Source organism: Phacochoerus africanus, chromosome 13 (assembly GCF_016906955.1).
Source record: "Phacochoerus africanus isolate WHEZ1 chromosome 13, ROS_Pafr_v1, whole genome shotgun sequence".
Taxonomy (NCBI): domain Eukaryota; kingdom Metazoa; phylum Chordata; class Mammalia; order Artiodactyla; family Suidae; genus Phacochoerus; species Phacochoerus africanus.
In genome coordinates, this window is record NC_062556.1 from 5,595,914 (window position 1) to 5,610,938 (window position 15,025).

Here is a 15,025-nt window from a genome sequence, read left to right on the forward strand (position 1 = left end):
AAAAGCTATCTAAACGGGCCATCCTTCTGCTCTTCATATCCTGTGCATTGACTGGCCTCTAGAGTCAAAAATAAATAATTTCAATGGTTTCTAACTGCTAGACAACTTTTTGCTAATATCTGTAGTAGTTAATGAGTCGTTTGTCCTAGAAATGAACCTCATTTGCAGAGAGCTCAATATTTTCTATAAAGTAGATTTTACAAAATAATTTACTTTAGGTTTTTTTGGTAAACAGTTAGCTATTTTTTGATGTGTAGAACTTTATTTTACTTTTAGATTCTCGGAAATACTTTATTTCACAGAAATAAGTTGTACCAGTGTATTGTCTGCAGAGTGGATTACAGGCATAGCCACAGAGTTAGTCATATGCATTGTTTCAGAGCACTGCTGGATTATGGGAAGGTCTGTCTAGGACTGGAATTTAGACATTTTACTGTTATTGGAGATGTTATTTCGTGATGTCGCATTAAAAGGTGCATATGCCAAAAATATTAATAGGCTATTTAACTGTAATAGGAAACCCAGATTTCGGAAGCTGTACGTAGATGTAAATATACTTCTTTCCTTTTCTCAGGAGCTCATTAACAGACACTTAATAACGATGGCTCAAATTGATCAAGCAGATATGCCAGGTAAAATGCGCGTTGGTCAATCCTTCCTTTTAGAGGATATTGTACTCCTTCTGTAGTCTTACATGTTTTATGCCTTAAACTAGCTAATTACTGTCTTATGATATATTTATTTGAAATCTGCTTAAGAAGAATTCCAAGATGCCAGTGATCATCTAGGTTGTTTTGTTTGTTTGTTTTTCAAATAATTCTACATGTGATAAGATTCTGATTTAGTTCCTCACAAAATAAAGCGTTAGAATGCATGGTGATGTGCCTCACTCTGCACTGGAATGTTGCGTTTGAAGCTTGATGAAGTTGGAGTCAGAGGTACTTAGGGCAGGGCGGGGACGGTGATTGTTACTACTCTTGAGAGGCAGCCTTGCAGGCAGTGTCCTAATAAGACTTTCTGTGTGTCTTTCTGTTTTCTTCGCCGAAGTCCTGTGATGTACACACTGATAGTATCGTCTCCGTGTGACATGTGAGGGAAACTGAAGCTAACGGGCAGGTTAAGCAGCTTTACTTTAAGACAGTGGCTAGTAATTGTCTGGCTGAGTCAGGGTTTAAACCTGGGTTTTCCTGACTGTACCGTAGTGTTTCTCAGCTGTATTAAAATCTCTTTCCCTAGCTGCTGCTTTTTTTTTTTTTTTTGTCTTTTCACCTTTTCTAGAGCCACTCCTGCAGCATATGGAGGTTCCCAGGCTAGGGGTCGAATTGGAGCTGTAGCTGCCAGCCTACGCCAGAGCCACAGCAACGCGGGATGCAAGCCATGTCTGCATCCTACACCACAGCTCACGGCAACGCTGGATCCTTAACCCACTGAGCAAGGGCAGGGATCGAACTCGCAACGTCATGGTTCCTAGTCGGATTCGTTAACCACTGCGCCACGACGGGAACTCCTCCCTAGCTTATTCTTTATAGTCAAGATTAAATGTGTTTAACTTAGCAAAACTTTATAAAGAATACACTAGGAATCAAGGATTCAGCATCTTTGTGACCCGATCACTGAGCATATTCTTGATTGGTAAAGAATGAGAAGGAGTAGGTCTGGCTGTCACATCTTTAAGCCTGTTCTTTCCAGTTTAGATGGGCAGGAGATTTATTCGTTGAATCCTTTGAAGTGCTCAGGTTGGAATTTTCTTTACTGTTAAGCATTGCCTTTGAGGCCCTATTCAGAGTTTTGTCTTGTTTTTTTTTAAAGGCTAATTAGAAGATGCTATTTACAATGGTTTCAGAATATCAGTACCTAGGAATAAATACAACAAAAGATTTGTAAGCTCTCACTGGGGGAGATTTACTAAGAGGTGTTAATAAGCAAGATAAGCAAATAGAGTGAAATACTATATTCATGAGTAGGAAGGCATAATGATTAAGGTATCCGTTTTTCTAAACTGTAGATTCAGTATAATTTCAGTCAAAGGGCATGAGCTATTTTTTACTCACAGTCCTTCTGACACAGAATTCACATCCTAACAATTTAATTGTTAAGGGCACAGCCTCATAAGACCACTCTGGCTTCAGATGCCAGCCGAAATGGGAGTACCCAGGCTACTTGTATTTCTGTCTGGCCATCTGCAAATTTAGGGGTTTTCACAGCACACCCCAGGTTTTGTGATTTGCTGTGATGACTCACAGAATGCAGGAGAGCAGTTTATAAACTGTTACTGGCTCATTATACAAGGTTATACAAGGAACAGCCAAATGGAAGAGAGGGCAAAGTCTGGGCGGGACTGGTGTGCCACCTTCCCAGCCCCCCCTGTGCTCACCTGTGAGCTCTCTGCACCCAACTTCTGAGGAGTTCTTGTGACAGTTTCATTGTTTGGGTGGTTGATAGTTAACTCAGTCTCCAGCTCCTTTTCTCCTCCCTGGAAGATTGGGTGGTTGGCTGAAAATTCCACACTTCTAATCAAGATTTGGTCTTTATTTTTTATTATATTATAGCATGACAGAGCTTTTCATAGTGTATGATACAATATATCAAAGAGTAAAGGTTCAAGACTTCCTGGAGCACTTCCAACATTACGATTAGGATTTTGGGTGGTGCGGGGTGGGGGAGGCTGGGTTGGAGTCCGTAGGCACTAAAGCGATGTGGTGACAGTGCTGGATTAGACACATTGATTGATGGAGCACACGAGGGAGAACGTAGACACAGTGTTACAGAGGTGGCCTAGAAAGGCAAGAAAGGCAGTGGGAGAATGGTCCTCTATGGTAAAAGATGGCGGCACTGCAGTTGGGTCATCATCTCTGACCGCATGCGGAAACTCACTCCAGATAGATCAAGAGCTTAAATATCTACAACAAAACTTTAAAACTGTAAAATGTAGATGAGTAGATGCGATGTTTCTGTCGAGAAAGATTTTCTCTGCGGGAGGCAAATACTGTTAACTCTTAGAGGAAGTATGGGTAAATTTTATTGAATTAAAATAAAAACAATGCAGAGGTATCTGTAGTAAAGAAGAAAGTTGGAGGAAGATATTTACACAATTGACAAAAGGAAAATCACAAATCAGTAAGAGCCTCAACTTTTAAAAATGGCCGAAAGATAGGAATCGGTATTTCAAGGAAGTGGACATTGATAGAATCAAAAATACATGAAGACCTGTTGAACATCACTGACGATGGGGGGACAAGTGAGGTGTCGGTTCAAGTCCTGACCCTGCTGCAGTTTGAGGCTGTGGACTCACAAGTTCTCCAGTGCTCTTGGTGCTGGGAGTTGGTGAACCTGTTATCACTGGAAACTTGCTGAAGTTGAATATCTGTACACCGTGTGATCTAGCAGTTCTGCTCATAGAGAGCGGTAAACTGTACATTTTTACCAGAAAACATGCTAAGTATCCACACCACCGCTGCTTACAAGAGCCGAAACCGGGATCATTCCAAACCCTGGTCCTCAAGGCCAGTGGATGAGTGAATTGGTCTTGTCAGATAATGGAACATCATGCAGCGGTTTCAGTGAAGAAAGTACACGTCGCGGAAGAATCTCAGTAACGTAACATGAGGGAAAAACGTGAGCCTCAGAAGACTCCGTAGAGCGTGCTACCTTTTTATAAAGTTAAAATTTATGTATGTCTTTACATTTGTGTAAATGCATATGTACGTACTGTACACATGCATAATAAACTTTTGAGGACTACGTGTAGTATAATGACACTGTAGAAAAAGGGAAGGCAGAGAGAGAGGTGGGTAGCGAGAACCATATATTTAAATGACATGAGATCAAGGTCTGAGCTTTTTCTCTGTGCTGAGTTTGCTCACTGTATTATTAAGAATAATTAACTGAATAAAAGCAGACCATGCCTGGACATGAACCAGAGTTTTGAGTGCCACAAACTAAAGACTGTGGTTAAGCCAAGTCTGTGTACTTGTGTTCAGGCAAGGCTTAATAAATGGTTTTTTTATGTTGCTGCGCTCGCTGATCTTTCATGTCCCGTGTTTACTGTTAACCATCGTCTCATGTTGACTCGCTTATTAATCTTCATCTTGGAGTTCCCTTAGCGATTCAGCAGAATCGAATCTGACTAGCATCCATGAGATTGCAGGTTCAATCCTTGGCCTTGCTCAGTGGCTTAAGGATCTGGCATTGCCGTGAGGTGTGGTGTAGGTCACAGATATGGCTCAGATCCCGCTTTGGTGGCTGTGGTGTAGGCCAGCAGCTACAGCTCCGATTTGATCACTAGCCTGGGAACCTCCATGTGCCACGGGGTGTGGCCCTAAAAAGACAAAAAACAAAAAAACAAAACAAAACAAAAACCCCAAAAAACAAACAAAACAAACAAAAATACTAAACTTCATCTTGCTGACTTTTTTCTTTCCTTTTTTCATTCCATTCTTCATAGTTACATCAAATTAGTACTTCTAAACTCAAATCAAAATGTATTTCCTGTGGGTCAGTGGTTCTCAGTCAGATACGATTTTAACCCTTATAGGTCATTTGGCAACACAATTTTTAATTGTCACAACTGGCAGCAGAGTGCTGTTGGCTCCTAGAGGCTTGAGGCCATGGATGCTGCTCCATAAACACCCTGCGGTGCACAGGACAGGCCTCAGCAAAAAAGATTGTCTGGTCCAGTATGTCACTGGTGCTGAAGTCCGAGGCCGCCGTGGAGTCACCGTGGTGAACCTCAGACATTCAGTAGCTTAGATCCAGTCCATCATTCTGTATGTTCTTTGAGGGGAAGCTGGGTTGAATAGAGGAAAGAAACGGAAGCTTTCTTTTTTAACTTTATTTTTAATATTATTTGGTGGACCTGAGTCCAAGACTAAAGAGTGTATTTCGGTTGGTGACCTTCCAAGTTGGTTTTCTTTACTTTGATTTTTGATGCCAAGCTGTGATGGAGGCACCCCTGCCCCCTTTAATTTATACTTAATTTTACGCATTTGTTAAATTGAACTAGAAACAAAGAACAAAATGAGTTTTGCTTTAGTGGAAACATTTGGTTTTTGAAGTTAATGTTAAGTCACCTGTGATTGTTCCAGAGTAGGCCGTGATATGTAGTGTTAAAAGGTGATGTTCTGAAAGAAGGTAAAATCCGGGTGTAGAGACAGAAGAATGGGAACGTATTAAATCTTGGAGGAACTAGTCCCGTGGCGTAGAGCACACTATAGACCAGGAACATTGAAACAAATGTTCAAACTCTCCCTTCTGCAGAGGAGGGAAGTCCCTTGAGCCTTCACCAGTCAGAACCATCTCTAGACAAGGATATTTTGCAGGGCAGTGTTTATCAGTCAGCTGCAGTTGACAGGGTGTGAAATACTTCCATGGAATCAGAATCAGACACTGGAGGGTTATCCTCTAGACAATGCATAATTTTCCACTGAAGCACATTTTTTTTCCCTTCAGGGTATAAAATTCATGACTTGCTTGAAAGTAGACATGGGGATAAAGGAGTCGCGAGCGGAAAGTTTTCAGTTTTGGCGTCCCTCGCTCGTTCTGTTAGCGCACTGGTGCTGTGAGCAGCGCTGCTGGGTGTCGGCACCCTCAGGTCCTTGCTGTCGTGTTTGCCCTCTCGCTGGAAGGTGCTCTTTCCACTTGTATAAAGCTCATTGGAGCAGTCTCGTCCTGCAGTTGGTAGTAGCCGTGCAGGATCTCTCCTCAGAGCCTTAGGAGTGGCTTTCCTTTCAGTGGTTTTGTATTCCCACATGCAGTGGTTCTCAGGGCGTGGTCCATTGACCACGCAGCATCTGCTCCCTATCACCAGGGAACTCCTTGGAATTGCAAATTCTTGGGCCCTGCTTTTGATCTACTGACTCAAAACTCTGGGCACGGGGCCTAGCAAACTGTGTTTTAACAAGCCCCTAGGTAATTCTGAAGGGTGCTAAGGTTTAAGAACCGGTGCCATGGTGGATTGTATTTCTGTAAAAGCTATTTTGCTTTCTACTGTATTGTTTTCTATAAAATACTGGCCTTTATTTTTCTCTAAGCCTCTTTCTAAGAACCTGTATTTCATTAATACGTGTTCACTAATATGTAGTACATATACTCTGTATTTTTACTAATTTGAAATTAACTGCTTCCCTTATTAAGTGCTCAGTATGTAAAGACCAGGAAACAATATTTACTCATCATTTCTTTCTTTGTGGAAATTGAACTGATTGTTCAAGCAGAAAAGAATAAATGGGCAGAAGTTACATCTGTATTCACGTACGTGTGTGTTTCCCTCATACTGCCCCTGTTTCAGTAGACCGTCCTGCTTGACCTCGGTTGGAAAGTTAAAATGAGTTGATGTTTGGTTTGCATTCTGGCCAGAATGCCATCCAGGGGTTAGGAGCCCAGGACTGCAGAATCGGCATCCTGGGTGCGCCCCTCAGCTCCCTCTAGATGTGTAGTTTTTCCTTTCCTTTGTTTATGAATAGGGAATCCTATCTCACGGATTGGTTTTGAGAACTAAGAGATAATGAGTATTAATACTCGGTGAAGGCAGAGGGGTCATTTTGAACCCAGTTTCTGGAATTTCTTACTGAAACTTCACCTGTATTTCTTAAAAGTTCTTCTGGTTTTCTTCCTTTATGTTTTGCTAGGGATTAAAACGGTGCTGTTCTACTGAGTGGCTTTGCTACAGCTACGCATGTACTTAACACACGCAGTCATAATACACGTACACTCCAATTTGTTATTTGTTTTGAATTTCTTTATGCTTTAAAAAGCAAGAATTCGTATACTAACACCATTGTCTAAATATATTTTGTACAAAAGAAAATGTTTAAAGAAAAAATCTGTCTTGATTTTTAGCATCGGAATCAGAAATTTCGACCGTCTCTAAATGATAATGCAAATTGCTTCTAATAGCTGAGAAACAGGAGTTGTATTATGCTATTATAAAAGACAAATACTTTGAGTGCATGAAATCCAGTGGTTCTGCTGTTTTATAATAGGTGTTTTTATTGATGGTGAAATGAGTGCGTCCTGTAGAATTGCTGTGAGTATTGACACTGTTCTAGAATACAAAAGTGTGTTTGGTATCACTGGTCTGTAAAACTGATTTCTTCTTGATTACTCTGAGATAATCAGAATTCTGTGAATGCCTGCAAGTTAAAGTCATCTTCTTATGAATTAACTCCAGCAGTCCCTACAGAAGTTGACAGCTACCATAGCCTATTCCCTCTAGAACCACTGCCACCACCCAACCGGATACAGAAATCAAGTAATTTTGGCTACATCACGTCTTGCTACAAAGCTGTAAACAGCAAAGATGATCTGCCGTATTGCCTTCGGAGGATACACGGTAAGGAGAAAAATTGTCCTTTCTTAGGAGCATGTTCTTGGGGCTAAAATTATTCAGACATTCCTGAGTGTGTTTATTTAACATGAATTTAAAGGATAATAAGTAAGTTTACTATTTCATTTGGAAATTGCTATCTTGGTGACGTATAACGTGGGTTTTCTTCACCTTTCTGATGAAATAAGGGGGGAGATATCACTCACAGTTCAGCAGAAAAATTTTTCTTTTTCAGGTTTTCGTCTTGTTAACACAAAGTGCATGGTATTGGTTGATATGTGGAAAAAAATTCAGCACTCAAATATTGTAACCTTGCGGGAAGTATTTACCACTAAAGCTTTCTCAGAGCCTTGTGAGTAGCTTGAAAATTGTCTTTCTGCTAGTGGGCTTCAGTAGTTGAAGCCGGACTGCAGTAACGAGTGTGTGTGTTGTATTTTAAGCTCTGGTGTTTGCGTATGATTTCCATGCTGGAGGAGAGACCATGATGAGCAGGCACTTCAACGACCCGAATGCCGATGCCTATTTCACAAAGAGAAAATGGGGTAAGAAAAGGATGCGGGCAGGCCGTGTTTGATAAGTACCTTTGCTCTGTGCGAGAGCAGTTTTGGATTTTGAGAAACACCTAGGAGTGCCCGTCATGGCTCCGTAGTAATGAATCCGACTAGCATCCATGAGGATGCCGTTCGATCCCTGGCCTCGCTCAGTGGGTTAAGGATCCGGCGTTGCCGTGAGCTGTGGTGTAGGTCGCAGATGCGGCTGGGATCCTGCGTGGCTGGGGCTGGGGCGTAGGCCCATAGCAGCAACTCCGATTCGACCCCTAGCCTGGGAACTTCCGTGTGCCACATGAGTGGCCCTAGAAAGCAAAAATAAATAAACAAATAAGTAAGATACATGTAAATTTAGCCCTGTGATTTATTTAGCTTAAAGGCCCTGTTGCATTTAAAGAAGAAACATCTTAAAGAAATGGAGGCAATGTCTTAAGAAGTTGGGAAGTCACGTGTTACATGTTATAGACTGAGGTTAAGGTGGGTTTTGAAAGACTCCTGTAAATATCTGAAATTTAAGTTAACTCAGAATATGATCAAAGTTTTTTCCTCCTTGAGGGTTTTGGTTTTTTTTGTTTTTTTTTTTTTCTTTAAAAAAATATGCTTTCTGAGTAAAGGTGGTTTGGAAAATTCAATAAATTGAAAAATAGTCCCTGTAACTTCACCACCCAAAGCACAACCGGTAGAATCTCTTGGTATGTTTCTTTCCAGTCACAGTTTTTGGTTTGGCTTTGTTTGTCTCCTTTTGCATAGTCCAGTGTGACTGTATGTCATTTAGGTAATTACTTCCCTAAACAAATGCTTTTGCGTAAAGGTAGGATTCTGTGTTACTTAAGGAATTAGTCTTCAAAATAAATTTTCATTTAACTTTTACTTAAATGGGGAATGTTTTCTTTTTTGCCCCCTTTCTAATATTTATAAGGAATTGTTTTGCAAAAAGCCAAAATATTTTAATTACATTCAAACAAATGTATATTAAAGAGTAAATTGAAGTTCCCACTGTGGCTCAGTGGGTTAAAGATCCGGCATTGCTGCAGCTGTGGCATAGGTCACAGGCTTGGATCTCGTCTGTGGCCAGGGAACTTCCATATGCCATGGGGGCAGCCGGAAAAAAAAAAAAAAAAGGGTAAATCATTCAGAGTAAAAATAAATCCACTTGGAGGTAAATTAATTTGGGGAAGGAAAATAGATGTATTATTTTCTTATTTAGGGGCAGAAAAGAAGCATTACCTTCTTTGCTGTAGTTTGAATTTGTTGAAGATTTTCCTGGCTGTGTACTGAGAGAACGAACACAAGGAGGGAAGCGCTTTGATGCATATTCTTCCAGCGTCTTTTGGGTCATGATGCCTTTAAAGACTGGTGTTATGGATAAAAATACTTCTGTGGGAGTTCCCGTCGTGGCTCGGTGGTTAATGAATCCGACTAGGAACCATGAAGTTGCAGGTTCGGTCTCTGCCCTTGCTCAGTGGGTTAAGGATCCGGCGTTGCTGTGAGCTGTGGTGTAGGTTGCAGACGCCGCTCGGATCCCGCGTTGCTGTGGCTCTGGCTTAGGCTGGCAGCTACAGCTCCGATTAGACCCCTAGCCTAGGAATCTCCATATGCCGAGGGAGCGGCCCAAAGAAATAGCAAAAACACCAAAAAAAAAAAAAAAAAACCTTCTGTGTACCTGTAACTTTGTTTCCTGACAGTTGAAAGAAGCAAGCTGTGGTTACATGGCTGTTTCATATTAAAAATCTGGTCACATAGTGTGGTCATTTTTTTCCTTTGCCATGTCATCTGTAGCTCATACATAATTTTGTTGAAGGGGATGTGGTGCAACTTTCCCTAAAGATGAATATAGCTGTCGTTAAGTTTATTTTAGTAGTAACACCTGTGAAGTGACTGTTGACTTTAATTTATAGCTGAGTTTCTCAGCCTCAGCAGCACTGTTGACACTGGGGCTGCATAATTATTTTTGTGGGGCTGTTCCGGGTGCTGCTGGGTGTTTAGCAGCATCCCTGTCCTTGACCGTCTGGATAGCAGAGCAACCCCTTCTCTGGTTGTGACACCAAAAATATCTCTAGACACTGCCAAGCGTCCCTAAGGGGCAAAACTGATCCCTGGTGAGAACCACTGGTGTGTACCCCTCCTTTCCAGCTTATTTTTTAATCTTAATTTCTCTGGTTTGAGTGCTGATTATTTGATATATTTGCATTTTCACAGAAATCAGTTGTTTGGGTTTTTGTTTGTTTGTTTGTTTTGCCTTTTGTCTTTTTGCCTTTTCTAGGGCCACTCCCACCATATATGGAGATTTCTAGGCTAGGGGTCTAATCAGAGCTGTAGCCGCCGGCCTACACCGCAGCCACAGCAACGCGGGATCCATGCACCACAGCTCACGGCAACGCCAGATCCTTAACCCACTGAGTGAGGCCAGGGATCGAACCCGCAACCTCATAGTTCCTAGTCGGATTTGTTAACTGCTGAGCCACACGGAACTCCCTCAGTTGTTTTTCTAATACTTAAAAGTACTGTTTAGGAGTCCCTGTCTGGCTCAGTGGAATTGATTCTGACTAGTATCCATGAGGATGCCGTTCAATCCCTGGCCTCGCTCAGTGGGATAAGGATCCGGGGTTGCCATGAGCTGTGGTGTAGGTCGCAGACACGACTCGGATCCCATGGTGCTGTGGCTGTGGTGTAGGCCAGCAGCTGCAGCTCCAATTCCACCCCCAGCCTGGGAACCTCTACATGCCACAGGTGCGGCCCTAAAAAGACGAAAGACCAAAAAAAAAAAAAAGTGTTTAAATGGTAGTAACGTCCCTAAACGTACTTTATATACTTTAATTATAGCAGCTTATAATGCAAGACAGTCCTCTGTCTTCCCAGCGCGAATAGTAAAAAAGAGCCAGTGTTTGTGTAAACTCGTAGAGACATAAATGGAAGCATAATGCTTTCTTATATTACTTAATTTGTTAATTTAGCACAAACGAAGAAAATCTCATGTTGTTGGAGTTTCCGTTGTGGCCTAGCGAAAACAAATCCGACTAGTATCCATGAGGATGTGTGTTCGATCCCTGGCCTCGCTCAGTGAGTGGGTCGGGGATCTAGCATTGCTATGGCTGTGGTGTAGGCCGGCCTCTGTAGCTCTGATTCGCCCCCTAGCCTGGGAACTTCCATATACCATGAGTGCGGCCCTAAAAAGCAAAGCAAAACAAAACAAAACTCATGTTGTGAAAAATATATACTCATGAGAAAATGTGAATAATAATGGCATACTATGCAGAGGTTGTGGTAAGAGGGTTAACATGACATGATGGAAGTAACGTAACTAGACAGAATCAGAAACAGTTTGCAATGTTTGCAATAAATAGTTCTTTTCCTTGTTGCCACGCTTAAGAAATAGCTCCACGGAAGCTGTAGATGGTCGTCTTTGACACTGTCTTGACGTGTGTTACTGGCGTCATCTAACGCTGGTTCCCAGATGGTATTGTTTTTAGTTCTGTCTAAACTGAGGGATAGCAGGGTTTGAATTTTATATTTGCACTTCCCTGGAAATTTTGTCACAAGCCCCAAGTAGGTATTGGCTGTTTATTAGCTCCACAACCAACCATTTCACTGTGCCGCTTTTACACCTGATTCGGAAAAGGTTTGTTTACAACCATATGAACCTTCAAATTTATAAGGCCCTATTCCCTGAAATAATTGCAAATCTGGATTAAATTCTGTGGCTGCTTTTCTTTTTCTTTTTTTTTTTTTTTGTCTTTTTGTTGTTGTTGTTGTTGCTATTTCTTGGGCCGCTCCCATGGCATATGGAGGTTCCCAGGCCAGGGGCTGAATCGGAGCTGTAGCCACCGGCCTACGCCAGAGCCACAGCAACGCGGGATCCGAGCGGCGTCTGCAGCCTACACCACAGCTCACAGCAACGCCGGATCCTTAACCCACTGAGCAAGGGCAGGGATCGAACCTGCAACCTCATGGTTCCTAGTCGGATTCGTTAACCACTGCGCCACGACGAGAACTCCTGCTTTTCTATTGATTAGCAGCGACACAGAGTGTAGCGTCAAGAAGCACGTACGGGAGGTGATAGAACTTGTGGTCGAACAGATGGTGTTTGCGTTCGTCGTTACACACAGGTGACATGCAGTGTTCCGCATTTACGTTTCTGTGAATCGGGTGTCATCTGTCTGATGGACGAGGCTGTAGCGGAGGAGGCTGAGCCGAATGAGGACATTCAGCAAAAATGACGTGTTTGCCCCAAGCCCCTCGCGGTGGCCGGTCCCACACTCCTGAGCTGTGGTGCAGGCCAGGCTTATCCGCACTTGATGTAAAACAGTCTCTACAGTTCCTGTTTTTAATCAGAACTTAACTTTATTTGGTTCACAATTAAGCATAAATTCTTACTTTAAGTGCTTTTTTGTTTACTGTCCACCAATTCTAATGGTCTCAGCCAAGAGAAGTGCAGTGAGAGCTCTGCTTCTGCTAACGATAGAAAGGTGTGACAGTGCCATAAGGAAGAAAGTGTGCGTCTGTCTCTTAAGTCCTTTCGAATAAACTGAAGTGAGATCTGTACATGCATGAATTAAGCTGTGCCGTGGAAGGACATGCCTGTTCTTGTACATGTTTGTCTTTTAGTTGATTACTGAAATGAAGGTGCCATTTGTTTGATCTACTTGCTTTTGTAGGTCAGCATGATGGGCCCTTGCCCAGACAGCATGCTGGGTTATTGCCAGAATCTCTTATTTGGGCATATATTGTCCAACTGAGTTCTGCATTACGAACCATTCATACAGCGGGTTTGGCGTGTCGAGTTATGGACCCAACAAAGATTCTGATAACCGGCAAAACGAGGTACTAGCATTTTGAGTTTTGGCTTCTTTAGTAAACATAGCATGATGATTTGTTTTAATTCTGCCTTTTCATATACTCCATCCAGAAGAACCACTGTGACTTTGAGTTCATTTGTAAGTTTTTTTAATGTCGAATTCTTAACAAAATGCCTGATTATTAGGCAGGGTCGTGTAAGGGTTAGGGAGGTGTGTATGGCCAGGGTTGGGGGCACATAGAAGCAGTAGCAGTACGGCTTTTCCGTGTTCCAGCGCGGGTCTCAGATGTCAGCATGAGTCCAAGTAACCTGGAGGGCCTCCGAAGCCCAGGTTGTTGGGCTGTGCCCCAGAGTTCTCGCTGAGGACGTCTGGGGCCAGCCCTGAGAATCTGAGGACTAGCAAGTTCCTAGGTGATGCTCCTCGGCTAACTGGGTCCCAGCTTAGAGAACCACTGGCAAAGAGTGAAGTTACACAGACCGTGACTTCACCAGAGCTTTCTGTCAGTTGCTGAAATTTTGAGAATGGTCTTGAGCAGGGTAGCTTGAAGAGCTCGAGATCTAGTACCAGGTTACCTGGTTTCTTACCCTGGCTCTGTTAGTTGCTTAACTAATAGCAAGTTACTTAACATCTGTGTGACAAGTACCGTTATTATCTTCATTCTCTGTATTTATAAGGTATGTGCCTCATAAGATTACGGAGAGGATCGAATGAGTTTATACACGTAAAATGCTTTGAATGTGCCTAGTACATCTTCAGCAGGTGTTAAGAAGCTAACTAGTTCTCTTTTCATGAATAACTAATGAAGAAGCAGCTTGGTGTGGTGAAAAGATCACTGAGTTACAGTCCTGGCTTTATCCATTCCCGACTTTTATAACTGTAGGCTCATCACTTGACATCTGGGAGCCTTGATTTCCTCATCTGCACAGTGGAGATTGATAGACGTTACATGGGGGTAGGACGGGACGTAAGACTGGAGGGGTTCTGAGAGCCCTCCTAGTATCATAGGAATGTTCGATGTCCACTAGTAAGTAATTTTTCTTAAATCTCATTTTAATTACTTTAAATTTTCTGATCTTTAAAGGTTGCGAGTAAATTGTGTCGGAGTTTTTGATGTTTTAACATTTGATAACAGTCAGAATAATAATCCATTGGCATTAATGGCTCAATACCAGGTGAGTAAGAATTAACATGGATACTTAGTAACATAAGGCTTGATTTTTTTTTTTTGAAGATAAATTTTGTTTATTTTAAAATATTTAAGGATTTTAAGTCTAGATTTCAATTTATTCTGGGGGTGGTTTCTATGCAAACTTTAGACATGTATTTCTGAAGCACTATGATGTATTTAGCGTAGAGTCTTTATGAGGGAACATACAGATTTAATGACAGTGTCAGAGACTCTAGCTGTTTAAGTGAAAATGCGTTTGTATGACTAGGAAATTTGTCCTCAGTATAGATTAAAACATTAATTAGTCAGTGGAATGAAATATATTAAATGACCTTTTGCTCTTTTTCACTTTTGAATGTTTTAAAATCACCCCTATTGTTTTTACTTTTAGAACAGTTATCCTACTACCAATCCAGAAATTTTATTTTCAGAGGAAAATTGTTGTATTTGCATTTTCTAAATAATTTTTTCTTTTGCCTAATCAAAACCTATCACTCACTTCTTGTACATTATTAGAATTTGGTTATAGTCTGACTTCATCATGACATTGTGGACTTAGGTCCCTTTATGTTCTTAGTTATTTAATTATTTCTTGATGAACGCAAGGTGTAGAAGAAAAAGAACCTCCCTCTGCAAGGAGCATTAAGTGTAGTTGCTTTTGCCTCGATTGCAAAGTAATGTAGATGTTTAAATATTTCATATTATTCTGTTTGTATCACAATGTTTTGGAGAATATGCAGTTATCATTTTAAGACAATGTTAACTTTTTTCGTGTAAGAAATTTTTGGTGTTTCTGAGCATTTATTAACTTACAGAGGTTTGCTATAAGGCAGAATCTCTTATTTGCGTGGAGAAACTAGAACACCTGATTTCCCACTGCCCTTCTCCTTTCATTCTCTTTTGTTCAAATCTTTGAAAGATTTTATATTCACTTTGTAAGACAAAATTTCAAACAATTAATTAAAGGCCAGAATGAGAAATAGAAAGTAGTATTTAGTATTTCAGGGAATTCATGCATAAACCTCTTTCTTTGCGACTGGACCGAGGACAGTGCAGTCCCCAGACCTCGGGCCATTCATCACTTGCACTTGGACAGCCGCCTTTTCCCTCCAGCCTCCTTCCCCTCTGCTGCTGCCTGGCTCCCAGAGCAGAGCCCAAGCTGGCCTTGTTGGTGGCGCCATCTAGTGGG

At 41.6% G+C, this 15,025-nt stretch overlaps 1 protein-coding gene across 8 annotated transcripts in view; it reads left to right on the forward strand.

Moving 5' to 3' along the window:
- Positions 1-15,025, forward strand: part of PAN3 (poly(A) specific ribonuclease subunit PAN3) — a 126,687-nt gene that overhangs the window by 94,819 nt on the left and 16,843 nt on the right. For 7 of the 8 annotated variants that reach the window (XR_007131392.1, XR_007131393.1, XM_047755883.1 and 4 more), the window contains 6 exons: positions 575-632; positions 7,169-7,330; positions 7,560-7,676; positions 7,765-7,866; positions 12,528-12,693; positions 13,750-13,840. Coding sequence is in view for 6 of the 8 variants with exons in the window: in XM_047755883.1 (XP_047611839.1) it covers positions 575-632; positions 7,169-7,330; positions 7,560-7,676; positions 7,765-7,866; positions 12,528-12,693; positions 13,750-13,840 (696 nt within the window). In the remaining 2 variants the exon portion in view is untranslated. The remainder of the gene's footprint in view (positions 1-574; positions 633-7,168; positions 7,331-7,559; positions 7,677-7,764; positions 7,867-12,527; positions 12,694-13,749; positions 13,841-15,025) is intronic. The other variant, XM_047755880.1, reaches the window with a different exon arrangement.